The sequence below is a fragment of the Biomphalaria glabrata genome, chromosome 18 (genome assembly GCF_947242115.1).
Source record: "Biomphalaria glabrata chromosome 18, xgBioGlab47.1, whole genome shotgun sequence".
NCBI classification, from domain to species: domain Eukaryota; kingdom Metazoa; phylum Mollusca; class Gastropoda; family Planorbidae; genus Biomphalaria; species Biomphalaria glabrata.
In genome coordinates this window covers 15,984,262-16,012,083 of record NC_074728.1, presented here as the reverse complement: position 1 = coordinate 16,012,083, position 27,822 = coordinate 15,984,262, and the positions used below count along the sequence as shown (strand labels likewise).

Sequence of the window (27,822 nt, the reverse complement as noted above, 5' to 3'; positions counted from 1 at the left end):
GTCGCGATCAACTAGATTTATATGTACCATTAGATTAAGATGTCGCTATTTAATAGATTTAAAGCTACTATATAGTATGTTGTCACTATAGGATTTAGATGTTGCTATTTAATAGATTAAAAGCTACTATATAGTATGTTGTCGCTATTGGATTTAGATGTTGCTATCTTTTATATTTATATTTTGCATTTAGATTTAGATGTCGTTATTAGAGTTAAATGTGGCTATCTATTAGATTTAGATGTCGCTTTTATATTAAGATGTCAGTATCTTTATCTATTAGTTTTAATGTTGCTTTATCTATTAGATCTAGATGTCACTAAATATTCGGCTTGGGTGTTGCTTGGAGATTCTTTATCTAAAATATATGAAAATGTCGCTATCTAATAGGTGTTGATGACTTATTAGATTTAAATGTCACTATCTAATAGACTTATGTCACCATCAATTAAATTTAGATGTTGCTATTATATTTAGATATAGTTATCTATTAGATTTAGATGTCGATAAATATTAGATTTTCAGATATCACTATCTATAATATTTAGATATCGTCATCTATTATTTAATTTTAGATGTCGTCATCTACTATTTATGCCATTATCTATAAGATCTAGATGCAGCCATATATTAGACTGTTTTAGATTTAGATGCCGCTATTAGATTTACAATGGGCATGAAACTACGAGTATTTCCATTCGTTCCAATTCAATTTGTAAACTTTGTAACAGTCAAAAAAAAGTTTAAAAAACAAGAATTGAATAGCTCAAAACAGATTTTTTTAACAAATTTAATGAATAAGGATATGTCAAGAAATGAAATTTATATAACAAATTTTGAGATTTTTCTACTACTACATATGTTTCATCTGTATTTTATAAGATAAGATAATATAGATTTTGTGTATACATTTCGGATTTTGAAATAACAATGTCTACTGCTGACATAGTGTGGTAAACACACAAACTTGCATATAAGCTGAACATAACATTGACTTCAGGTATTTAGTTAATAAAAGCCTAATTGGAAAACAGTTTCTTAAATAATAGATAAGAAATATTTAGATCTCTTTCCTAAAGAATGCATATTTTTAAGCGCTTTCTAAAAAGATCAACTATCTATGGACAACAACATCACGTCTGGATTTAGTTGTGACAATGAAAGTTGGCACGTAACTTTGACATATCCAATCAGATCCCAAATACAATCCTACATTTCTTGGAAAGCACATCATTTAGTCTATTTTGGCTTCTCCCAAGTCTCTTGACTTCTTAGTAGATTTGGAGCTTTGTTTTCTTTGTTTCAAGGTTTTCAGCTGAAAATAAATGCAGAGACATGTAGTGGATATATTTGTTTATTAAATTACTAGCTGATTACATATTTATATAGATTGTTACAAACGTAACTCTTTTTCAAGCTGTAAGGGAAGTAACCCCAGAATCTAGGAAAATCGATCTTTTCTAAGAAAAGTATATTTATGTTTAGGCATTATTAGGTATTTTAAATAGAATGGGCTATTAATAACAGAGATTTAGATGTCGCAATCTAATGGATTTATATGTCACCATCACTTAATTTAGATGTTGCTATTATATTTAGATATCGATAAATATTACATTTTTAGATATTACTATCTATACTATTTATTCACAAAATTCTATGAGATAAAGCCATTTTCTGTGTCCGTTGAGAGACTCGTTCTAAAATCCTAGATCTAAATAATTCAAGTCTGTTGATTTTAAGCATGTTATGTCCTTATATTTTACATTTAATTAGATTGATGACCTACATCTTTATAGATCTCGATTATGTATCTAAAATTTGCACAATAATAATTATGAGATGAAAGTGATCTTATTTTTAATGTTCGATTACTCGGACTAAACCCTTTCAGACCTTGCGATTACTTCACTATTATTTTTTTTTTAAAAAGATCTAGATCTAAACATTAACATATATTACATAGGTTAGGGTTTAAAAAAATAAATTCTTATTACTACGTTATAATACAACGCCTTGTTTCAGCTTTTTTGAAGTTGTTTACCGCATTTGTGTGTAGTGTTAAGAGATCTCCATGTCCAGTCTTGGTATAATATTTATATAGGTCAGTAGTCTTGATCTATATGCAAAAGCTAAAATCTTCTACACCATGTTTCTAACTAGATCCAGTATTGTAGTCTATATTCTTTTAAACAAGTATTTCCTATAATATGAGTGAATTATATGGGCGTAACGGAATTTTTTAATTATTTTTTTGGGGGGCACGGTTTTAAAAAATATTCTAATTTTATTTATCATCCCTTCATTATTAAGAGCAAGGTTATCTCTCTTACAAAGAGTCACAAGCTTCATAAAGAACATCTTTCGATCCTATTTCCGATGTGACTCTATTATTTCTATTTTATGTTTTCGTCATTAACCGACCTGAGGGTTTGGCCAGTCAGGGAGATATACAACGAATTAGGAACATCGAAAATAGTCATTAAATGTCACATTACACACAACGCTCACTACATAGTCTTGCACCAACCTACACATTAATTATTAAGAATGAGAGAAAAGAAAATTTTGGATTTTGTTCCAGAAAGTGACCAGTCTCTTACATCAGCGTCCTCATTCTTCTCAATGTAGTCTTTCCCTTTGTTAGCTAACGTTACTCCCAGGGATAGCACTCCGGAAACAATGTCTTTTTCCTGTGTGGAAACTAAGCTCATTAGTAGCTAAACAATAAAACATGAATACATTATCCTCATTTCAAAATGAAAGTCCGAAACATAATAATCAAGTCAATAAAACGTTAGAGTTTTAAAAGTGTTTTAATTAAATAGACATTAGAGTTTTAAATAAAATAAACCTACAGTTATCAATCGAATACACATAAGGGTTTAAAGGAAATAAACCTCAAAGTTGAAACATTAGATTTTTAAATCATTGTAAGCATTTTGAAACTATGTTTGAAAGTTCAATACCCTGCTATAAAAATAAATCATGATATTTGTTTGTTGACAAAGAATATTTACAAACCAATAATTAGCGAACATAAAGTACCTGTTTGTTTTGGGCAGTACTGGCTATAGCATTCAGTTTGTCTTTCAAACTTGATCCAAAGTTTCCTAAGACTTTGGTCACATGTTTAACCTGACGTAACCAAGCAACAAACAAGCATGGATTACTTTGAACAATTATGTCCAGACAGATTCAAATACATTCTAGAGAACCAACCGTAAACTGATACATTCTAGAAAACAGACCATTAACTGATACATTCAAGAGGACAGACCATCAACTGATACATTCAAGAAAACAGACCATCAACTGATACATTCTAGAAAACAGACCATTAACTGATACATTCTAGAAAAAAGACCATTAACTGATACATTCTAGAAAACAGACCATTAACTGATACATTCAAGAAAACAGACCATCAACTGATACATTCAAGAGGACAGACCATAGATTCAAGAGGACATACCATTAACTGATACATTCTAGAAAACAGACCATTAACTGATACATTCAAGAAAACAGACCATTAACTGATACATTCAAGAAAACAGACCATTAACTGATACATTCAAGAGGACAGACCATCAAGTGATACATTCAAGAAAACAGACCATTAACTGATACATTCAAGAGGACAGACCATCAACTGATACATTCAAGAGGACAGACCATAGATTCAAGAGGACAGACTATTAACTGATACATTCAAGAAAACAGACCATCAACTGATACATTCTAGAAAACAGACCATTAACTGATACATTCAAGAAAACAGACCATTAACTGATACATTCAAGAAAACAGACCATCAACTGATACATTCAAGAAAACAGACCATCATCTGATGCATTCAAGAAAACAGACCATTAACTGATACATTCTAGAAAACAGACCATTAACTGATACATTCAAGAAAACAGACCATCAACTGATACATTCAAGAGGACAGACCATAGATTCAAGAGGACAGACTATTAACTGATACATTCAAGAAAACAGACCATCAACTGATACATTATAGAAAACAGACCATTAACTGATACATTCAAGAGGACAGACCATTAACTGATACATTCAAGAAAACAGACCATCAACTGATACATTCTAGAAAACAGACCATTAACTGATACATTCAAGTGGACAGACCATCAACTGATACATTCAAGAGGACAGACCATCAACTGATACATTCAAGAGGGACAATAAGGGTGACAAGAGGGACAATAAGGGTGGCTACCTTTATTTTATTTATTAGAGTTAGCCCCCTTTATTACTTGATTTAAGTCCCTGTCAATTGTTTACGATCGCCACTCTCTCTTGAGCCTTTCAACTGACCAGTGTATTTTGAATTAAATCTATATACTGTTTAACTCATCCTTGTGTTGTACTATTGTTGTGTTACTCAAGAGGAGTGTGCCACTGTTGTGGGAAGAGTATTTCGATAATGAGCTAAGTAGATTTTGTCAAGTTGTTAGTACTAAATTGATGTATGTAAATGGTATAGGTCTACTTAGTCTCTTATCCTCTTCTGTATGTTTTTTTTTGAAAGACATATTTTGTTTAGATACGAGGCAGTAGTGTGTCTCATGAATGACGTCATTTCATAGTTAATGTATGTATGATATTATTGTAAACTAATGTAAACCCTCGCTTTGGTTTTTGACATAAAATGTCTCATGAATGACGTCATTTCATTGTTAATGCATGTATGGTATTATTATAAACCATCTTTTTGGTTTTTCGGCATAAGACATTATTGTGCCTCTATGATGGTGGTCCTTTCATTATATTGACCTGAAACTGTCTTGCTACTTTGCTTAGTTTCATTATGTCATTTTCTGTTGGTGAGCCTTTATTGCAATTTATATTTTTCATGATCTTTTCCTTTTGTTTGTAAATAAACTCCTTTTTTTTGTTGTAACTGAAATCTCAGAATTATTATTTGTTTGTCTCGGTAGTATTATACATCTAGAGGCTATAGTTATTAGCCTAGATAAAATAATTGGGACCACAAAGTACCACTGGACTAACTTGCTAGTACAGTACAGGTCACTGGTCTTATGACCTATCCTATTTTTAGGTCACAACCATTAACTGATACATTCAAGAGGACAGACCATTAACTGATACATTCAAGAGGACAGACCATCAACTGATACATTTAAGAGGACAGACCATCAACTGATACATTCAAGAAAACAGACCATTAACTGATACATTCAAGAAAACAGACCATCAACTGATACATTCAAGAAAACAGACCATTAACTGATACATTCAAGAGGACAGACCATCAACTGATACATTCAAGAGGACAGACCATCAACTGATACATTTAAGAGGACAGACCATCAACTGATACATTCAAGAAGACAGACCATAGATTCAAGAGGACAGACTATTAACTGATACCAATGTATCCAAAATAAATATTGTTTTGTCTAAACACTTTGGTTTAAGTGCAGAGTTGAAGTTTTGTCCTACACAATAAGAGACTAGGTAAACAATATTTCCTTGTTCACAAGACACCAGACGGACTCCTTATATTTAGTCAGCATGTCACTAATGTTCTGTAAACTAGTTATCATTTATCAACCTGACAATAATGTCATGTAGTCTCTCTCCATCAGCATGAAGCCGCTGACCCCAAACTGTTTTGGCACTTGCTGTTCCTTTGGATAGATCAGCTGTGTGGTGGGAAAAGGGGGGGGGGGGCTGCTCATGCAGCGTGGGCGATCACAGCCAATGACCAGGCATTCGTCTCATGTCTGTGAGATAATCCATTTTCGCTTTGCGACTGAAGGAGGCCATATATTAGATAGATATAGAATCTAATGAAGACTATATTTAATCAACATGTCAATAATATCCTGTGTACCCTCTATATTTGATCAACATTTCACTAATGTCCTGTGACTCACTATATTTGATAATCCCATGTGACTAATGCCCTGAAGACTATATTTAATCAACTTATCCTGCGGTAGTGGGGTTTTTCCTTTACATCAACTATCAACATTTCCCATTGCCGACCTGCTTCTATTACTGAAAGCACTTTGGACTCTAACCTGACTACTTTTCGCCTTGCCCTATCTGCACCAGGTAACGAAGTGTTCACAGTTTAAGAAAATCAAATGATATCCTTCGGCACCAAGTTTGCTCATTGCGTTAGATATAATGTATTTCTCTGGTAGAGGTCTGTAATGAGAGATATAATGTATTTCTCTGGTAGAGGTCTGTAATGAGAGAGATATAATGTATTTCTCTGGTAGAGGTCTGTAATGAGAGATATAATGTATTTCTCTGGTAGAGGTCTGTAATGAGAGATATAATGTATTTCTCTGGTAGAGGTCTGTAATGAGAGATATAATGTATTTCTCTGGAGGTCTGTAATGAGAGAGATATAATGTATTTCTCTGGTAGAGGTCTGTAATGAGAGATATAATGTATTTCTCTGGTAGAGGTCTGTAATGAGAGAGATATAATGTATTTCTCTGGTAGAGGTCTATAATGAGAGAGATATAATGTATTTCTCTGGTAGAGGTCTATAATGAGAGAGATATAATGTATTTCTCTGGTAGAGGTCTGTAATGAGAGAGATATAATGTATTTCTCTGGTAGAGGTCTGTAATGAGAGAGATATAATGTATTTCTCTGGTAGAGGTCTGTAATGAGAGAGATATAATGTATTTCTCTGGTAGAGGTCTGTAATGAGAGAGATATAATGTATTTCTCTGGTAGAGGTCTGTAATGAGAGAGATATAATGTATTTCTCTGGTAGAGGTCTGTAATGAGAGAGATATAATGTATTTCTCTGGTAGAGGTCTGTAATGAGAGAGATATAATGTAGTTCTCTGGTAGAGGTCTGTAATGAGAGAGATATAATGTATTTCTCTGGTAGAGGTCTGTAATGAGAGAGATATAATGTATTTCTCTGGTAGAGGTCTGTAATGAGAGAGATATAATGTATTTCTCTGGTAGAGGTCTGTAATGAGAGAGATATAATGTAGTTCTCTGGTAGAGGTCTGTAATGAGAGAGATATAATGTATTTCTCTGGTAGAGGTCTGTAATGAGAGAGATATAATGTAGTTCTCTGGTAGAGGTCTGTAATGAGAGAGATATAATGTATTTCTCTGGTAGAGGTCTGTAATGAGAGAGATATAATGTATTTCTCTGGTAGAGGTCTGTAATGAGAGAGATATAATGTATTTCTCTGGTAGAGGTCTGTAATGAGAGAGATATAATGTAGTTCTCTGGTAGAGGTCTGTAATGAGAGAGATATAATGTAGTTCTCTGGTAGAGGTCTGTAATGAGAGAGATATAATGTAGTTCTCTGGTAGAGGTCTGTAATGAGAGAGATATAATGTAGTTCTCTGGTAGAGGTCTGTAATGAGAGAGATATAATGTAGTTCTCTGGTAGAGGTCTGTAATGAGAGAGATATAATGTAGTTCTCTGGTAGAGGTCTGTAATGAGAGAGATATAATGTAGTTCTCTGGTAGAGGTCTGTAATGAGAGAGATATAATGTATTTCTCTGGTAGAGGTCTGTAATGAGAGAGATATAATGTATTTCTCTGGTAGAGGTCTAAATGGATAGAGAAAGAGTGAGAGAGATACATGAACATAATATTGTACAATAGAATCTTTTCTTTTTATTTCAAAACACGTATAAAGCGACACTCTCACACATAAGGACAAAGAAACACGTTTTTTAAAAGGTATACACTGACTGTCTAGTATTAAATTCTCACAATCAATAAATTCTTTTTCTTTAGATTGTTCTTGTTGTTATGATCCCAGGTACAATAAATCCCTTCACGCCATTGTTGCTACCCACTAGCAGAACTTTTGTTCTTTTTAATGACATGTTTAAGTAGCCAGTGTATGTAGATAAACTCTAAAATGTGTGGTCCGAGAGGCCAGTATATGTAGATAAACTCTAAAATGTTGGGTAGTCCAAGAGACCAGTGTATGTAGATAAACTCTAAAATGTTGTGTAGTCCAAGAGACCAGTGTATGTAGATAAACTCTAAAATGTTGGGTAGTCCAAGAGACCAGTGTATGTAGATAAACTCTAAAATGTTGTGTAGTCCAAGAGACCAGTGTATGTAGATAAACTCTAAAATGTTGGGTAGTCCAAGAGACCAGTGTATGTAGATAAACTCTAAAATGTTGGGTAGTCCAAGAGACCAGTGTATGTAGATTAACTCTAAAATATTGTGTAGTCCGAGAGACCAGTGTATGTAGATAAACTCTAAAATATTGTGTAGTCCAAGAGACCAGTGTATGTAGATAAACTCTAAAATATTGTGTAGTCCAAGAGACCAGTGTATGTAGATAAACTCTAAAATGTTGGGTAGTCTGACGGACCAGTGTATGTAGATAAACTCTAAAATATTGTGTAGTCCAAGAGACCAGTGTATGTAGATAAACTCTAAAATGTTGGGTAGTCCAAGAGACCAGTGTATGTAGATAAACTCTAAAATATTGTGTAGTCCAAGAGACCAGTGTATGTAGATAAACTCTAAAATGTTGGGTAGTCCAAGAGACCAGTGTATGTAGATTAACTCTAAAATATTGTGTAGTCCGAGAGACCAGTGTATGTAGATAAACTCTAAAATATTGTGTAGTCCAAGAGACCAGTGTATGTAGATAAACTCTAAAATATTGTGTAGTCCAAGAGACCAGTGTATGTAGATAAACTCTAAAATGTTGGGTAGTCTGACGGACCAGTGTATGTAGATAAACTCTAAAATGTTGGGTAGTCCAAGAGACCAGTGTATGTAGATAAACTTTAAAATCTTGTGTAGTCCGAGAGACCAGTGTATGTAGATAAACTCTAAAATCTTGTGTAGTCCGAGAGACCAGTGTATGTAGATAAACTCTAAAATGTTGGGTAGTCCGAGAGACCAGTGTATGTAGATAAACTCTAAAATGTTGGGTAGTCTGAGGGACCAGTGTATGTAGATAAACTCTAAAATGTTGGGTAGTCCAAGAGACCAGTGTATGTAGATAAACTCTAAAATGTTGGGTAATCCGAGAGACCAGTGTATGTAGATAAACTCTAAAATGTTGGGTAGTCCAAGAGACCAGTGTATGTAGATTAACTCTAAAATGTTGGATAGTCCAAGAGACCAGTGTATGTAGATAAACTCTAAAATGTTGGGTAGTCCAAGAGACCAGTATATGTAGATAAACTCTAAAATGTTGGGTAGTCCGAGAGACCAGTGTATGTAGATAAACTCTAAAATGTTGGGTAGTCCAAGAGACCAGTGTATGTAGATTAACTCTAAAATGTTGGATAGTCCAAGAGACCAGTGTATGTAGATAAACTCTAAAATGTTGGGTAGTCCGAGAGACCAGTGTATGTAGATAAACTCTAAAATGTTGGGTAGTCCAAGAGACCAGTGTATGTAGATTGACTCTAAAATATTGTGTAGTACAAGAGACCAGTGTATGTAGATAAACTCTAAAATGTTGGGTAGTCCAAGAGACCAGTGTATGTAGATAAACTCTAAAATGTTGGGTAGTCCAAGAGACCAGTGTATGTAGATAAAGTCTAAAATGTTGGGTAGTCCAAGAGACCAGTGTATGTAGATAAACTCTAAAATGTTGGGTAGTCCAAGAGACCAGTATATGTAGATAAACTCTAAAATATTGTGTAGTCCAAGAGACCAGTGTATGTAGATTAAATCTAAAATATTGTGTAGTCCAAGAGACCAGTGTATGTAGATAAACTCTAAAATATTGTGTAGTCCAAGAGACCAGTGTATGTAGATTAAATCTAAAATATTGTGTAGTCCAAGAGACCAGTGTATGTAGATAAACTCTAAAATGTTGGGTAGTCCAAGAGACCAGTGTATGTAGATAAACTCTAAAATGTTGGGTAGTCCAAGAGACCAGTGTATGTAGATAAACTCTAAAATGTTGGGTAGTCCGAGAGACCAGTGTATGTAGATAAACTCTAAAATGTTGGGTAGTCTGAGGGACCAGTGTATGTAGATAAACTCTAAAATGTTGGGTAGTCCAAGAGACCAGTGTATGTAGATAAACTCTAAAATGTTGGGTAGTCCGAGAGACCAGTGTATGTAGATAAACTCTAAAATGTTGGGTAGTCCAAGAGACCAGTGTATGTAGATTAACTCTAAAATGTTGGATAGTCCAAGAGACCAGTGTATGTAGATAAACTCTAAAATGTTGGGTAGTCCGAGAGACCAGTGTATGTAGATAAACTCTAAAATGTTGGGTAGTCCAAGAGACCAGTGTATGTAGATTGACTCTAAAATATTGTGTAGTCCAAGAGACCAGTGTATGTAGATTAAATCTAAAATGTTGGGTAGTCCGAGAGACCAGTGTATGTAGATAAACTCTAAAATGTTGGGTAGTCCAAGAGACCAGTGTATGTAGATTGACTCTAAAATATTGTGTAGTACAAGAGACCAGTGTATGTAGATAAACTCTAAAATGTTGGGTAGTCCAAGAGACCAGTGTATGTAGATAAACTCTAAAATGTTGGGTAGTCCAAGAGACCAGTGTATGTAGATAAAGTCTAAAATGTTGGGTAGTCCAAGAGACCAGTGTATGTAGATAAACTCTAAAATGTTGGGTAGTCCAAGAGACCAGTATATGTAGATAAACTCTAAAATATTGTGTAGTCCAAGAGACCAGTGTATGTAGATTAAATCTAAAATATTGTGTAGTCCAAGAGACCAGTGTATGTAGATAAACTCTAAAATATTGTGTAGTCCAAGAGACCAGTGTATGTAGATTAAATCTAAAATATTGTGTAGTCCAAGAGACCAGTGTATGTAGATAAACTCTAAAATGTTGGGTAGTCCAAGAGACCAGTGTATGTAGATAAACTCTAAAATGTTGGGTAGTCCAAGAGACCAGTGTATGTAGATAAACTCTAAAATGTTGGGTAGTCCGAGAGACCAGTGTATGTAGATAAACTCTAAAATGTTGGGTAGTCTGAGGGACCAGTGTATGTAGATAAACTCTAAAATGTTGGGTAGTCCAAGAGACCAGTGTATGTAGATAAACTCTAAAATGTTGGGTAGTCCGAGAGACCAGTGTATGTAGATAAACTCTAAAATGTTGGGTAGTCCAAGAGACCAGTGTATGTAGATTAACTCTAAAATGTTGGATAGTCCAAGAGACCAGTGTATGTAGATAAACTCTAAAATGTTGGGTAGTCCGAGAGACCAGTGTATGTAGATAAACTCTAAAATGTTGGGTAGTCCAAGAGACCAGTGTATGTAGATTGACTCTAAAATATTGTGTAGTCCAAGAGACCAGTGTATGTAGATTAAATCTAAAATGTTGGGTAGTCCAAGAGACCAGTGTATGTAGATAAACTCTAAAATGTTGGGTAGTCCAAGAGACCAGTGTATGTAGATAAACTCTAAAATGTTGGGTAGTCCAAGAGACCAGTGTATGTAGATAAACTCTAAAATGTTGGGTAGTCCAAGAGACCAGTATATGTAGATAAACTCTAAAATATTGTGTAGTCCAAGAGACCAGTGTATGTAGATTGACTCTAAAATATTGTGTAGTCCAAGAGACCAGTGTATGTAGATAAACTCTATAATATTGTGTAGTCCAAGAGACCAGTGTATGTAGATTAAATCTAAAATATTGTGTAGTCCAAGAGACCAGTGTATGTAGATAAACTCTAAAATGTTGGGTAGTCCAAGAGACCAGTGTATGTAGATAAACTCTAAAATGTTGTGTAGTCCAAGAGACCAGTGTATGTAGATAAACTCTAAAATCTTGTGTAGTCCAAGAGACCAGTGTATGTAGATTAAATCTAAAATATTGTGTAGTCCAAGAGACCAGTGTATGTAGATAAACTCTAAAATGTTGGGTAGTCCGAGAGGCCAGTTTATGTAGATAAACTCTAAAATATTGTGTAGTCCAAGAGACCAGTGTATGTAGATTAAATCTAAAATCTTGTGTAGTCCAAGAGACCAGTGTATGTAGATAAACTCTAAAATGTTGGGTAGTCCAAGAGACCAGTGTATGTAGATAAACTCTAAAATGTTGGGTAGTCCAAGAGACCAGTGTATGTAGATTAAATCTAAAATCTTGTGTAGTCCAAGAGACCAGTGTATGTAGATAAACTCTAAAATATTGTGTAGTCCAAGAGGCCAGTGTATGTAGATGAACTCTAAAATGATGTGCAGTTTAACTTACTCCATCTCAGCATCCAAGAAGTTATTGATCTTTGGTGTGCTCGTTCCAACTACTGTCCAAAAATCCTCCAATTTAACAGTTCCTGCTTCATCCAATGCCATGTCGCCTGCATCTCCAGTCAGATGAATGACTTTACCTTTGCCTTTGAAAACATTTTAGAATGCGTGATTCTTTCAAGCATATTATTATACACAGCTGCTTACTATAGCCACAAATAATATATTATATAACAACTGTGTATATAGTCGATATGAACTAAAACAGCAATCTCCATGATCAAACACAATATACAAAATAAAAGCAGTGAGCGGTTTTATATGTTGTTCAAATGTCAGTATTTCAGTGGTTCTATACTGGGCATTATTCTTCATTACTTTAAAGTAAATAACGAAATAGACTTTTGCTGGAGTCGTAGATAGTTCTATGACCTATTTGTAAGTAGTTCTAATATGGGTCTTAGTTGATAACAATCATAATCTATTTTGAAATAGTTAGACTACACTTTAATCTAGAGACTTTTAACTTGTATTGGAACGACCACCGCAAAGACACAAACCAATGCACACATAGTTTTGACCCATGAATTCTAGTATCACTTCTCTCTACCCGCGTCCCTCCCACATTTCTTCAGCTTCTCAATTCAATATCGAAATATCTAATATACCCCCCCCCCCCATTTTTATCTTAGCACCTTCAACACGTGACTTTGTTAACTTCCTCAGTTATAGATCTAGACTTCACATCAAACTTTTATTTAGAGACGAACCATATTCACACTGAAATCTGATCAGCAAACTGCCTTTAATTTATTCCTCATTAACTAATAAACTTTAAGAACAATTCTAAATACAATTTGACAGCATTAAACGAAACAAATATAAATATATTAAAACTGGTTTAGATACTATTCTATCATTTATTCTATCATTTATTACCGACATAAATTGCCCAGTGAGAATAAAATTTTCTTGGGAACTCAATCATGTCTCCGGGTTTCACTTGCTGCAGGAACGCTTCGTTCTGAATACGCCTTTTCAGTGTCTCCCCATGCTGGACCAATCCTGGATTTGAAGGTCCGCTTTGGTTGGCCATGGCTGGACATTTCAATTGAAGCTAAATCTGCTAAAAGATTAAAAGTAGGACCACTAGCCAGACACGGTATATTGACCTACTTTATATCAGTAGATATTTAAGTTTGAATGATCTTGTTAAACTAATTTCTAGCACAAAGACTATTAAGAATAAGATCACAAAAACTCAGAGCCTGTCCTCTTTATGGACCAGAATTATTCAAGCCATAATCTTGTTTTGATTATTTAAATTTTAATGTAATAAAAAAATCTTTTGGCGTTATTTCTCACTTGAAAGCCAATTGGACAACCCATTATCAATTTTAAGATATTATTAAAAATTGTAACCTTGCTAAGAAATATAGCCCTCTAGATAGAGATAAAATATTTACTAGTCTGGCGCTGCCTAAGTGTAGAGCTGACCTACCTTTGTAATCGCGCTAAATAGATAAGCCGAGCTCCAAAAGAAAAAAAATATATACAATAATCATGGGCGCAATTGGGCCAGGAGACGGGCTCAACCCAACCCCTAAATGAAATCCCCCCCTCCCCAAAGGCCACAGCGGGGAAGGGGGGAATCTTGTGAAGTTTTTTTTTTTGCTTTAATTATTTATTGTAGGTAAGATTTTAATTTTAATCCATCACTTGCCCCAGCACAGCTAAGGGGGTTTTGAGCTATAAATTTAAACCCCTCTTCAATAAAACACAAAAAAAAAGCAAACGACAATCACCAAAGGAGGTGAGTTTCTTTAAACCCTCCCCCTACAGTGGGTTTTGAAGTTAAACCTCCCCTCTTCAATATAAAAGTAAAGCAAACTACAGTCACTATAGTCATATATATATATATATATATATATATATATATATATATATATTAATAGATAGATAGATAGATAGATAGATAGATAGATAGATAGATAGATAGATAGATAGATAGATAGATAGATTGCCCGCGCGAGCGTGTATGTGTATATCATTGTGTGTGGAGAAAGAAAAAAAAATCATCATCAAATTCACCCCCCCCCCCTGAAAAAAATCTTGACTTCGCCCATGATAATACTGATAGTATTCTATTGCTAGTGACTGTACTGCTTCTAGTGTCGAGGTATTTAAAGGTATTTGAAGTGTACTTTTGATAAAAGACAAGAAACTGCTTATTAGGTTAGGATTAGTTTGAATAAATTCATATTACTGTAGTTTTGCAAGAGGACCGTCCATCTACTGTTCTCTTATGCATTTGTAGATAACATCTAAAATAAAAAAAAAGAATGATGGTCTTATACATAATTAATTTATGTATCTGTATTGACTCTTGCTCAAGTAATTCGAATCAAATTAAAAAAATAATGTGACGTAAAGCAAGAAGTTCGGACAATCTTAAACAATCAAATTTAAATACTTGGAGTAATAAAAAGAGTTTAATAGTTGTGTCAGTGTCCGATGAATGAATCTGATCAAATTTGTATAACCTATAGACCATTCCCAGACTCTCATTTCATCCTGTTAAAAAGACTTTCATCTGTAACTGTATGGAGGAGGTAGAATTTATATATATAAGTAGTATAAGAGAGAGAAAGAGAGAGAGAGAGAAAGACAGAGAGACAGAAACAGAGAGACAATAAGAATTGCGAAAAAAAAGGGGGGGGTATAAAGCGATATCAATTTTAAAAAATTGAAAGTATTGATTGAATGCTAAGTAAAATGAACTAGTGTGTCTGTGTTTTAAGAAACCCAAATCTACTTTCAACATGGCTAAGACAAAAATAGAGGTGGGAGGCTAGGTTCCGAAAGTAAAAATGTCGCCTACCAGGTTACCATAAACAAGAAACTCTCGAAGGCCAAAGCCCCCATTGAAACTGTGTAAGTACTTAAGTGATAGTGGCTAGGTGAACATAATGGCTAGCCGTGCTACCTCGTTAAAGGTCTGTAAGTGAAGCGATAAGAAACCGAAGAAAATCGATCATACTAGCTCCCAGAGTAAACAATCGAATCTGAGCACTGCTACACCCGATACCACGAGCTTGTCACTTTTCTGACAATTAATATCAAATGTCAATAGTCACATTTAAAACAAAAAGTTAGGAGACAGACGGGAAGGATTCTTTCACTTTTATTATATTCAATGATAAAACGTCACCTATTAATTTGTTCTCCTTTAAGAAATGACCTATTTTAGAGTAGGATTTCAGCAGACTGTTTCTCTGGGCGCCATTTCTTTGAGGCAAGAAGACATAATTAGGTTTAGAATTCCTGTCTGTAAACATATGTTCAATGTCTCCACCTGAACGGAAAGATCAACCCTGGCTACGGACAATAAGACCTTGTCAACAACCCAAAGAGTAGAAGCGTGCCGTTAGTGTCTGAACCAGTCAAGCGGAAATCAAAAGAACGGCTACTTTCTTTTAGCGCTGCAGGAAGAAAAGAAATTGTATTCATTGTCCCACTGTTAGATCTACTAGAGCTAATAGTAGATGACATTGAAACCTGATCACAATGAAATGCAACAGAACGAACTGGTTTTACTGTAGTCTGAACTAGTCTAAATAAAAGTACTACAGCTACAACAAGTGTTGATATCTATTATTATTTACATTTTCAGAATAAGACCTCATTTTTCCTGTCTGTCATTGTGACAACATTCCTCTCTATTTCTCTCAAGTTTAGTTTTGTTGGTGAAATGTTTGGATCATTTTTAGCGGCCCCAGAAGGGGAAAAGACGCTATAAGTTTTGTGCGAAATGTCTGTCCGTCTGTCCGTCTGTCCCGTTTAGATCTCGTAAACTAGAAAAGATATTGAAAATCTGACATCACAATATTTTAGACCATTCAAAATTCTGATGCTACTTTTTTTTTTCTGAAATCGAAAAATCTAATTTTTTAAATCAGTTATGCAAGCAGTTTTTTAAAGAGAAAAAGCTAATTAGTATGCATTATAAGTTAGATCTAATTAGAAACGAATAGTAATCTAATAAATTTCATTTTCCTGAACTTTTTTTAAATTTTGGAAATTTTTATTTTTTTTTGAGTATTCGAATAAGAAATTGAGCCTTTTCTAAACAATTAGATCAATTATGAGACATCAGTTAGGCCAGGGGAGGTGTGGTGGCTGAGCGATAAAGCGCTTGGCTTCCGAACCGGGGTCCCGGGTTCGAATCCTGGTGAAGACGGATTTTCAACTTTGGGCGCCTCTGAGTCCACTCAGCTCTAAGGGGTACCTGACATTAGTTGGGAAAAAGTAAAGGCGGCTGGTCGTTGTGCTGGCTACATGACACCCACGTTAACCGTAGGCCACAAAAACAGATGAACTTTACATCATCTGCCCTATAGACCACAAGGTTTGAAAGGGGAACTAGTTTGACCAGGTTCACATCTAACTTTACATTCACTTTCACCTATCCTTGGATCTGCGGGACCGTTGGGGCACTATACAAGATCTGTTTACCTTCTTTCTCCATTCTTATCTCTCATTTGTCTTTGATATAATTTTATTTGGATGTTCTTTCTGAAAATATTGAAGCCTGCCTGGGTGGACCACTTCGGGGGCCGATTTTGAGTTTGTGTATCCACACAAACTGTCTTTTGTAACTTTGTTTTAAATTGGGATGGCTCAGTTCTAATAAATGTTTGGTTCAAATATGAAAACTTGAGTTCTTTCTGTTCAGGTTTAGCTTATAAGATTTATTTCTTAAAAGTTTGGCTCTATTTGTTAAATGTTTCGCTCTATTAGTTAAATGTTTGGCTCTATTTGTTAAATGTTTGGCTCTATTTGTTAAACGTTTGTTTCCATCTCCACATATTGATACTTTTATCAAGCCACACGTTGACAGACAAGTAATTAAATAACTATTCAAGAAATGTAACCTTTATTTCTATTGACAAATAGTTTAATGCAATGAAAATGTAGATAAACATATATATATACAACTGTTTGATACATATGGACATGTCATTACATTATATTTGTCCTTTACATATATTCAAGCTATTGAATGGTAGACATGTTTCGTGTATTCCCTTACAGTTGAAAACATCCTAGCCCAAACCTCCCATAGAATGTCAGGGGAGGGCAGGGTGTGAACCTCGGATCATCAAAACGACCCTTCCTTTATTTATTTTTTACTCATAACAAAACTTCTAAAAAGGCCCACAGGTAAACACTGCCCAATACATTGCTTTGGCCAACTAAATCTAGTATCTATTACGTTCAATTGGAAGGGCCTGTAAATTCGAGTAGTACTTCTGCCCCACCCATCCAATTCTCCGCCTTGATAGTCTTACGTACACAGACTATCCTTCTGCTTTCAGTTTGTATTCGGAATATTTGATACGCTCTAAGATACTTTGTGCAGTACTACTGCTGCCATAGATGCCACGCCTCAACATGAATCCGACGACCTACATCATTTATTTATCATTATTTGCCTACACGTGTTACCAAATGTATATATAAGGAAGTCACAAAAGTGTAACAAAATTATTCAGTATTGATCTGTGGTTCAATTCTCAGATCATGTTCTTCAAAACTAAAAACGACAAAAATTTTTTTAATACTTTTTTTCTCATAAGTGCCTCTTTTATACAGCGATTATTTTGTTCATGTTGTTCTCTAACTAGCTCTAACTTAAGAGTGATCTCAAATGTCTGGATTATTTCAAGTTCCATTTGGATTGTTTCAAGTTCCATTTGGATTATTTCAAGTTCCATTTGGATTATTTCAAGTTCCATTTGGATTATTTCAAGTTCCATTTGGATTATTTCAAGTTCCATTTGGATTATTTCAAGTTCCATTTGGATTATTTCATTTCAATTGTAGACATATTTCACAAGAGGCACAACCTTGACCTTGGCTGTATTGATTTGTTTGCGTTCTATTAATGTAATCGATATTTTTCTTTTATTTCTGAGCGCTGAGAACAATTTCAAATAAAATTCAAGTGACAATGGTATCAATGTAAGGGATCGAACTAAAAGCTCCATGACATGCATTACTTATAGTAATATACTGACGCTGTGAGCATTTAAACAAAATATATGTAAATTTATAGACAGATAGACAGACAGACAGACAAACAGACAGACAGATAGATAGATAGATAGATAGATAGATAGATAGATAGATAGATAGATAGATAGATAGATAGATAGATAGATAGATAGATAGATAGATAGATAGATAGATTTCTGCTAATGATTGCATTTGGCATTAAAGAATATAGCATATATAAATTATATTAGTGATAGATCTTTCTTTTCATTTTTTAATTTCTTAACTATAATACAAAAAGAAAAAGTATTGGTTTGTCCGATGGGCGGAAGGCGATTGCATGTATCACCCCTCCCATCTGGTACAACCCTTTTTCATTTTATATTTACTAATGATAAAATTTGAGATTAGAGTGTGTGTGCGACATAAGCGTGAAGAGAAGGGGACAGACGTGTGGGCGTGTTCATCTCATGTCCAGGACATTGTCCAGTCCATTGTGGCCTCGCACTGAAGGAGGTCAGATATACACTTTCTTTGTTACTATATTGTTTAGATGTATAGGTACCTATGTTTTCCATTGATAACATTCCCTCAGAGTAGATCTAACCAAACTATTCAAACAATTATGATCATGACTCAGAAACCGGCATGTTTATGGACATATGTGTAGCGGTTATTTGTTACTGTTAAAAGTGCTATTATTTACACATAGTTCTAATTGTTAAATTATTGTGACAACACCGAGTAAACTGAAGAAAAAAACAAACAGTTTTTGTGTTGCAAATGTAACGCGAAGCAGGGTGGACTTTCTCCGCCACTGAGCCAAGCAACAAGGAAGAAAGTGTCCACAAACAGGTGTACGCTGACTCCTGTCTCTATATATAGAGTACACTTCTGTGTTTCAGGCCAGTAAAAGTCTTTCAATCTATCTGGAACTATAAGAGATCAATAGTACTGGCCAGGTATGTGTTTCACCTTTGATAGGACGTTAGATTTCTCTATGGTCTGGTTGTGTTTACTTAGACTTAGTAGGTACCACATTTAATGTTGTAAACAAACATAACCTTCTGTTATATAGTTATAACGTAGTTATCAAATACACAATACGTAATACACACGTGAGTAGTATACATTCTAGCTTTACACACCAGGCTTTATAGTGTTTATTATGGTCGGAGCATCCTCTATTTTTTTTTTATTTCCATTAAACAGGCCAAATTTTAACGGCCACCCTAACATATATATATTTTTAACCCGTGAATTTTTGTTATTTCGTATTCTTTAATCCCAGGGCCAACCAATATTTATTGAAACCATCAGTTTCAGGTCGAAAAGGATCAAAAACTTAATTGAATAACCTCGTCACCCACTCTACATTTATTTCGGCACTGTGTTCTCTCTCTATAAGTTTTACTTGTATTAATTATAATCGTTTCTTTGACACCTTTTGAACGTAGAGAAAAGACATTCCTTGCTCTCTCTGGAAAATTAAATTGATTTTAGATCTATCTTTTTGGTGCTAATTGGCTAAGTTTTGTTTATTTTCTAAAAGAACAGGAAATTGAAACATAAAATATAACGTGAGGTAAAGTACCAAGAAGTTGACTTAGGGAAAAAGAAAGAAAATATGCTTTAAAAATATGGATTTTTTTTGCTATTAGTATTTTTGCTTTATATATAGAAACGGCGTTATGGGGAAATATCGAAAAAAAAGTGAAATTCATCTTATCTTATCTTATATTATCTTAAATAATACAGACGTTACTTCAAAAAAGAAGATAATTACGTCCTACACGTCATGCATTTAGTCATGCATATTAACCAATGACTTAAATTCTACCAAGTCACTGGTTTTCGTGGCTAGCTCAGGCGACCCATTCCATTCTCTAATAGCACTAGGGAAGAAGGAGTGTTTGTACAAATTTGTCCTAGCATATGGGACGAGGAATGTTCCTTTATCTTTGTGTCTTTCAGAGTATTTTATTAAATTCTGTTTTTGTATTTGAAGATTATGGTTCAGTGTTTTATGTATGATTGCTACTTTACTTTAGTGTCTTCTGTCCTGAAGGCTTTCTAAATTTAGTGATTTTACTAAAGGTGTTACTCTAGTCAAATGTGAATATTCGTTTGTTATGAATCTCACTGCTCTATTTTGTGAATCTGTCAAAACCGTGTCTTCGTGAGCGCCTAAGAGGGAAAATGATCGTGTGTACGAAATTTTGAGCGAACCAGTTTGCTAGTTTAAGAGATCTGATACATAAATCAGCCAGTCAACGAGTCTGTGGTATTTGGCGCCTATAATCTACAACATAAATTCTTGGTCCTGACCACTCAATCAAAATCACTGATTCTTCCCACTTGGACGATAAAATAGGAAAACTTAACTACAGCCATTAAAAACTAAACCATTTACAAGATTGAAGCCGCAGCGGTTAAATTTACTAAGAATGATTTTTATTCGAAAGTTATAGAAACTATGTATTTGACAGCGGAGATTTTAATGTTTAAAGTACAAATCGATGACTCCTTTCAGCTTAAGTCTTATAAATACTTGGTGCGTAACTTAGTTTCGTTATATGTGTGACTGAGTGTATATGTGTGTTTTGGTGGGATAGGGTGTATAAAATGGTTTGTTAATAGGGTTTGTTCTTAATAAGGTGCCTCTCTAGACCTGGATCTTTGACTGCCAAAATAAAAACAAATAAATAAAGCGTGGACTAAAATGCGAGTAGAAATATTATTTAATACTGGCTGTTTCATTGAGTATACATGGGCCAAAAAGTGTAAAAGGTGGAGGGGTGTTTCATTAAAAAATTGTGTGTGTGTTAAGGGCATTGTCATGTAGGTAGATAAGAATACTACAACTGATGGGCCTAAGAAATGTCCATACTCCCTAAAAGCGGTTTGCCTGCTGTTCGATTAAAAGATGAAAGAGACAGAGTAAAAAGGGGACATATAGAATTTGAGAGCTAGAAAATTGTGTTAGCTGTGGGGGGGGGGGGGGTAGCGCTGTAATGCGGGACGTTCTATTTAACAGTGTTCAAGGCAACTTACAAAATACCAACTATTTCAACAGTAGCTTCCAATGCGTATCAGGTATAGCCATACACTTTTAGAATTCATGGACAGCCGTTTCATTAGAATAAACAATAGTCAAACTGATGGGTCTAAGAAGTGTTTGAACATACTCTATACTAGGGGGTGCAAGGCCCCTCATTGTAGAAAGAAAGAGACAAAAAAGGACATAGAATATGAGGGCTAGAAAATTGTGTTCAAGGTTGTGGAGCGTTGTAATGCGGGCCGTTTTATTGAGGGGTGTAAGAGTGTTCCGGGGAAAATAAACAAATACTCCAACAACTCAAACCGTCACGTAGCACGGGTATCAGCTCTCTCTCTATATATATATATATGTCTTCTTTCTTGTTATTTGTTTGTCTGTATTGCTGACCTTGTGTTAAAAAAAACTGAAAAAAACACCTGTTAGAATTATTTAATGACTAAACTAGTCAATTTATACTGTTCTGGTGTATACTGACAGATTCTAACTGTAACATCTCCATCTTCTGATTGCAATAACAAAAAATCAATTTCAAAGGCAGTTTTTGTGAACTAAATTGAATCTTACTGTAAATGTAACTCGATCGGTGGATCAATGATTAGCAAGTAATGATTGAATGGCATAATAAATGGACAGATCGATGGGCTTATGAATGGTCAAGCGCCAAACAATGTGCAATGAAATAAATATGACAATTGGAATACAATAATCAATCCATGTACAGTTTGGAATATATATATTTACGCCGAGAAACTGTATTTAAATAGTAGAAGTTAGCATCGATACAAATGAAATTAAAATGTGTCAAGAAGTTTGACTAATCAATACAAATATAATACCGGTTATACTATCACCATAACGTGTTTTTGTAGGGCTACAGTGCATGTTGTGGTCCATGTTTGTGTACGCTTAAAGTACGTTAGAGCTACAGAGCATATTTGAGGTCTATAGTGGTTTTTTTTTTGTAGTGTCTAATAATAAATCGATAGCATGTTCTTTAGGTCTACACGCATGGGCTAAAGTTTATCAAATATTCTAGAGTAGACCTATAGCAGAAAATTTATATTGACCAGTGAAAAAACTGAAATCAATTTGTGTGTGTGTGTGTGTGTGTGTGTGCCACGGACCTGAGAAAATAATGGCGGCAGTAATGGCGGCGAACTATTTTGTTTACAATTTCTGAATTGTGTAATAAAGTAGGCCAACAAAACTTGTATCCTAGTCTGAGACACATCGAGACTGTAATTCTTAGATTTAGACCTTCTTAGTCTTTTGAACCGATATGTTTAAAGCTTTTTGGCTGTGCTAATTACATAGGTTAGTTTTCTTTTCTGTCCTAATGAAACACCCCTCCACGTTTTACACTTTTTGGCCCATGCATACTCAATGAAACCCTAACAAAATTTCATGACATTTCAATTGAAATAAAACTACAGTTCATCATTCCGTGACTTCATTATACTTCACCGAGTCTCATCAAAAAAGGAACAAGTTGAGCTAGTAGACATTTTGTGCAATTGTCAACGTTCATGTTTTACTTTCAAATGACAAACTAAATATATAGGTCATGATTGCATGTCACTGAACTATGTTCTTAAAACTATTGAACTGCAAACTCCAAGAAAGTGTTTCTTGTATCACTACAGCTTGTTTTTTTTTTCTTAATTTTCAACTTATTACATTGTCCTAACGTTATACTGATGTTTGGGTAGAGCTTATTACATTGTCCTAACGTTACACTGATGTGTGAGTAGAGCTTATTACATGTCCTAACGTTACAGTGATGTGTGAGTAGAGCTTATTACATGTCCTAACGTTATAGACTGATGTGTGAGTAGAGCTTATTACATGTCCTAACGTTACACTGATGTGTGAGTAGAGCTTATTACATGTCCTAACGTTACAGTGATGTGTGAGTAGAGCTTATTACATGTCCTAACGTTATAGACTGATGTGTGGGTAGAGCTTATTACATGTCCTAACGTTATACACTAATGTGTGGGTAGAGCTTATTACATGTCTTAACGTTACACTGATGTGAATGTAGAACTTCATTAAAACAAAAGATTAATACTAAGCCTATGTTAGCAAGCTATTAATTTTTCATTGGTACATAAGTTATTTTTCTTGAATGCTAGAGAAATAAATTCAGTGCGAGAGATACACAAACTGAAAGTGAAATAAATGAAAGAAACTTACGAACATTTTGGAATCTTGTACTCTATTGACTAGATCCTTCAAATTGATACAGATTCTATCGAACAATCTTTTTATATTCTAATTTTCACTTTACAATCTTACCAAACTGAAATAGCTTTTTATTTAAACGCCGTTATATTTTATAAATTACTCTAAACGTAAGAGGATATTTATCTATATAATCAATGCAATGTAAGAATGTAGATCTAGATCTAGACACACTCCCTATTCTTCATTTTAACATTAGACTAGTTTTTTTTTGTCACCCAATGAGACTCAGCGCGTATAGACTGCATAGATATAGATCTAGATCTAACTGAGACTCAACACGTATAGACTGCATAGATATAGATCTAGATCTAACTGAGCCTTTGGGAATTTTTTTAAAACAAACAGAACATTTATTTTCAAAACTTACGCCAAATTAAACATTTCTAGAGAAGTGTAGAGCTAATGACTTATGAAGACTAAAACTAAAGATTGTTGACCAAAGTGACATGAGATTTGTCTTAGGAACCAAACAGCACGTTCAACAGCGCGAACTTTTTTTCTCTTAGGTGCAAGACTTTTCTTTTTCTTTTTACAAAACTTTTATCAATTCACTCTGTCTGTCTGTCTGTCTGTCTGTGTGACGACATGTACACGTCATCCCACTTCCCATTCTCGGATCAAGGAGAAACTTTGCACAATTATTTATTGTTGATGACAAGACATGAAACAATAAAAAACTCATTCAATTAGCCGTAATTAAGCAATTTTCTTTTATATAGAACAGGCATGTCAAACTCATTAAGGTGTATGGGCCGCATAGAAAACTTACTATGACCTGAGGGGCCGCAGCAAAAAAAAATCAGTTGCAAAACAGCCTACTAGTTTTTTTGTAAATTAGAAATAATGTAATAGAATACAATAATTAATTGCATGTCTGTCCCTTAGCTAAATTTGTAGTACTATTGGCTAATTTAAAAATACTTTGATTACGCATTATTTTCTTTGTCCTGATGCTTGACATCTTTTCTGGGATACCATTTTATTAATGTCAGATTGAAATTTGTTTGCCACTGACGCTTTCATCACAGATGACAAATTTTGATGACATAATCTCGAACGGTGAGGTGCTTTTGTAGCTTTCATTATGGAAAAGAACTGCTCACAGAGACCAGTGCTTGTAAACATAGCTAGAATTCTGGCTGCAAATTTCCGCAATTCAACATACCGTTCAGGGTAAATAACTGTACAATTTTGGCACAGCCATTTCAATATACTTCGATTTCAACAAAAAATCTGACTGCTATTCTATCAGCTCTAGTTGCACATTTCCAGCAGCATTTTCAGAATCAAATGAGAATGAAGATACAAACAACGAAAATTCTTGCTCGTACGAAACGAAGTCACGAAAACTGTAATTGAAAGCATTTACTAACGATTCCAGGTGTAAGACATTCACCAAATGTCGCAGCCGTATTTCATCTGTTTAGTTCCTGACACGTTGAGAAGTGAACAAGATTTTCTCTTCATATTTGGTTTATCCACAGTCGTAATTTTGCTTGAAAGCATTTCACACGCAGTTGTGACAATTTTGTCTTTACTTTGAAGTTTCAAATTCAAGTCCTGCAGGTGACCAGTGAGATCAACTGCTAATGCCAAATCCTGAACACATTCGTCAGTTTGGAAATGTTAAACAGGTTCAACTTTAATGTTCAGAAACAATACGATTTCCTCACTCAGTGCAAACAATCTCTTCAATATTATATGTCATGAGCGCCAGCTGTGTAGTAGGGAACACAATCAAATTCATGTCCAATGTCATCCAGAAACATTTAAAATTGGTGAGCATTAAAACCGCGGGCACGAATAAAATCGAGAAGCGTCTAAAAACGGTCTTATGACATGTTGAAACTGTAATTGCTGTGAGCAGAATGTTTCTTGGTGAATGATGCACTGAAAATGACGAAATTTAAAATTACCATCAGTCTCTCTTATTTTTGCAAGTAACTTTGCATCACAACCATTTCATTTCATGGTTGGTGCGCCATCCGTTGTTAGACTAGCTAGCTTTACCAAAGATAAATTGTACTGCAGTATCACCTCCTGTCATTTCTCAAAAACATCCTCGCTTGTTGTGGTGTTATGCATAGAACAGAACTCAAGTAGTTCCTCGTGTATGTCAAAATTCCTGTCACAGGTCCTTATGAATATAGCCAACTGTGCTACACCCGTTACATCAGTTGACTCATAGAGAGCAAATGAAAATAATTCAAAATCAGCTATTTTGTTCTTTAATTGTTCACGCAACCTGACATGTCATTTATTCTATCTGCCACAGTGTTCCTAGTTAACGCTATTTCTTTGAATGCTTTCACCTTTTCTGGACAAATTACTTCGGCTCTAACGACACACTCCTTCATAAAATCACATTCACTAAATGATTTGCAATTGCTTACAATGAAGTTTGACAAAATGTAGCTTGCTTTTACTGCAAACTCACCCTCGTTGTTCAGTTTAACAAATAATATTTTTCAATTCAAGTAGCTTGTCATCTCTTATTTTCCAGCGTAATAGTTTAACATTATTTTTATAATTTTTTAGGTGGCCAAGGGGGCTGCATGCAAGGTGGTCGCGGGCCGCATGCGGCCATCAACACCCAGTTAGACATGCCTGATCTAGAAGATGTGCTAATACTAAGGGGGGAGAAGTGTAGAGATTTAGGTCGTTTGCTAAAATCTGTAAACAAAAGATGGACTATAAACTTTCTATCTTTGAAAGAACCTGAAAAGCTTAGTGGCTAGCAGGTTGACCATCAATCGTGATGCACGAGTTAAAATTCAGACTCGAGCAACTTTAAAAAAAATCTTTTAAAAAAAGCAGCACGGAAACCTCTCAGATACCCCCCCCCGCCCCCCATCCCCCCCCCCCAACTGGTTCGCAAAAGTGATGGGACCATAAAGCAATAAAAATGCTATAAAGTATGAAAGTTGCATTAAACAAAAACAATTAATAAAACTTTACAATCGCACACATTTATTGTTGCTAGTTTGTTAGTCTAGAATAGATCTACTACAAAATTTATTACATGCCTGATTCTAAATTATTGATGTAACTTCTCATAATATAAGCTTTGATTATACAAAATTTATTTTTTTTTTATTATTCTACCAGTTTATCTTTAAGCTATTCTATATTATTTATTACTTTCACTTCAGTATAGGTCATGCCTGGAGAGATCAAAGGTCACGGCTCCTCGGCAAACCACGGCCATGGACACAAACCTGGCCAGGAGCCCGAGGAGACCACAGTGAATCGAAAGACAACAAAGGGAGCTAATAAAGCAACAAAGAATAAGCCGAATAAAGTGAAACCGCAAAAAGGTAGATCTAACTATTCTACCCCCCCCCCCTCCTTTTTAATATTTATTTGTGTTAGGTAAATACATGCTTTCTGAATGACTGGAGGAGACCCACTGTAGAGTATTTGTGTTTATACAAATAACAACCTAATATTTAAGAGGGAAGACATATTTAGGGACTCCATTTATTACGTAAACAACAAGCGGTATGGTACTGACCTGCTAGGGTGCAAATGTACACATAGTATCAATATGTTACACCCAGGCTTGGATACAATGAAAAAAAAAAGAATAGAACATATTTTACACGCTAATTAAATATGCGAAAATAAAAGTCTTGGTTATGAATTTTAATTACTTTAATTAGTTATTTGTAGTTTAACTTTTTTTTTTGGTATCGAATAAAAAAATGCTACTTATTGAAAGATGTGCCTGCATATATGAATTTATGTCCCATTATTACGTTTTGTACACTTTTGTTTTCCTTCCATTTCCCATTGCCGGATAAATATAAATTTTGTATAGTTATTCTTAGTCGATGACAATACATGAATCAATCAAGACATTAGCCAATTAGTTCATCAAACAGTGGTAATAGTGGTAGCTTATTCCTGCAGTATTAAGGTATAATCTAGTATGGTCATCCCATGTCCTTCTCTTATACACTTTGTTTAGATTGTTTACTAGTAGACCTTGTAGTGTACTACGTTAGTACGGAATAACAACAAAATGACCCCCCCCCCCGTTTTGTTCGCTAGTATTAATACACTAGGACGTAGGACGTTTGATGTCCTTTGAAGGTAACATTTCATTATGTCTCCTATCTGAGTTCTTTAACCGTCTTCTAGATCTGACTGCATAGACTGAATCTTTTCTTATCAGTATCATTGTTGTCTGTCCAATGGCTGTGTGAAGCGTCTAGTGTGGTAGCTTAACTTGTTGCCACCGCTGGCTAGCATCTG

The 27,822-nt window shown here is 34.7% G+C and overlaps 2 protein-coding genes across 18 annotated transcripts in view; one reads left to right on the top strand and one right to left on the bottom strand.

Annotated features, from left to right (window-relative positions):
- Window positions 1–794: 794 nt before the first annotated feature.
- On the bottom strand, window positions 795–24,052 carry LOC106079416 (phospholipase A and acyltransferase 4-like). 14 transcript variants are annotated; one of them, XR_008775811.1, is made up of 8 exons: window positions 23,933–24,031; window positions 14,467–14,524; window positions 13,140–13,326; window positions 12,205–12,346; window positions 6,078–6,207; window positions 3,049–3,138; window positions 2,604–2,693; window positions 799–1,315 (listed from the first exon to the last, which is right to left on the bottom strand). XR_008775811.1 is itself a non-coding variant. In XM_056016640.1 (5 exons), exons 2-4 carry the CDS (start codon window positions 13,294–13,296, stop codon window positions 6,099–6,101), a joined length of 408 nt encoding a protein of 135 aa, XP_055872615.1. In that variant the 5' UTR covers window positions 13,297–13,326; window positions 23,933–24,038; the 3' UTR covers window positions 3,048–3,138; window positions 6,078–6,098. The 14 variants fall into 14 exon arrangements, 3 of the variants coding, with proteins under 3 accessions (XP_055872617.1, XP_055872615.1, XP_055872616.1); XR_008775814.1 differs by having other exon boundaries at window positions 13,140–13,323; XR_008775815.1 differs by lacking the exon at window positions 14,467–14,524 and having other exon boundaries at window positions 800–1,315; window positions 24,003–24,052.
- The window catches only part of LOC106063659 (death domain-containing protein 1-like), a 54,952-nt gene continuing 46,211 nt past the window's right edge, over window positions 19,082–27,822 (top strand). Inside the window, exons 1-2 of one of the 4 annotated variants that reach the window (XM_056016632.1) lie at window positions 19,082–19,219; window positions 26,723–26,882. In XM_056016632.1, the coding sequence (XP_055872607.1) occupies window positions 26,726–26,882 (157 nt within the window). In that variant the 5' untranslated portion in view covers window positions 19,082–19,219; window positions 26,723–26,725. Of the gene's footprint in view, window positions 19,286–19,354; window positions 19,376–26,717; window positions 26,883–27,822 lie in introns of those variants that run through there. The other 3 variants (XM_056016629.1, XM_056016630.1, XM_056016631.1) reach the window with 3 other exon arrangements.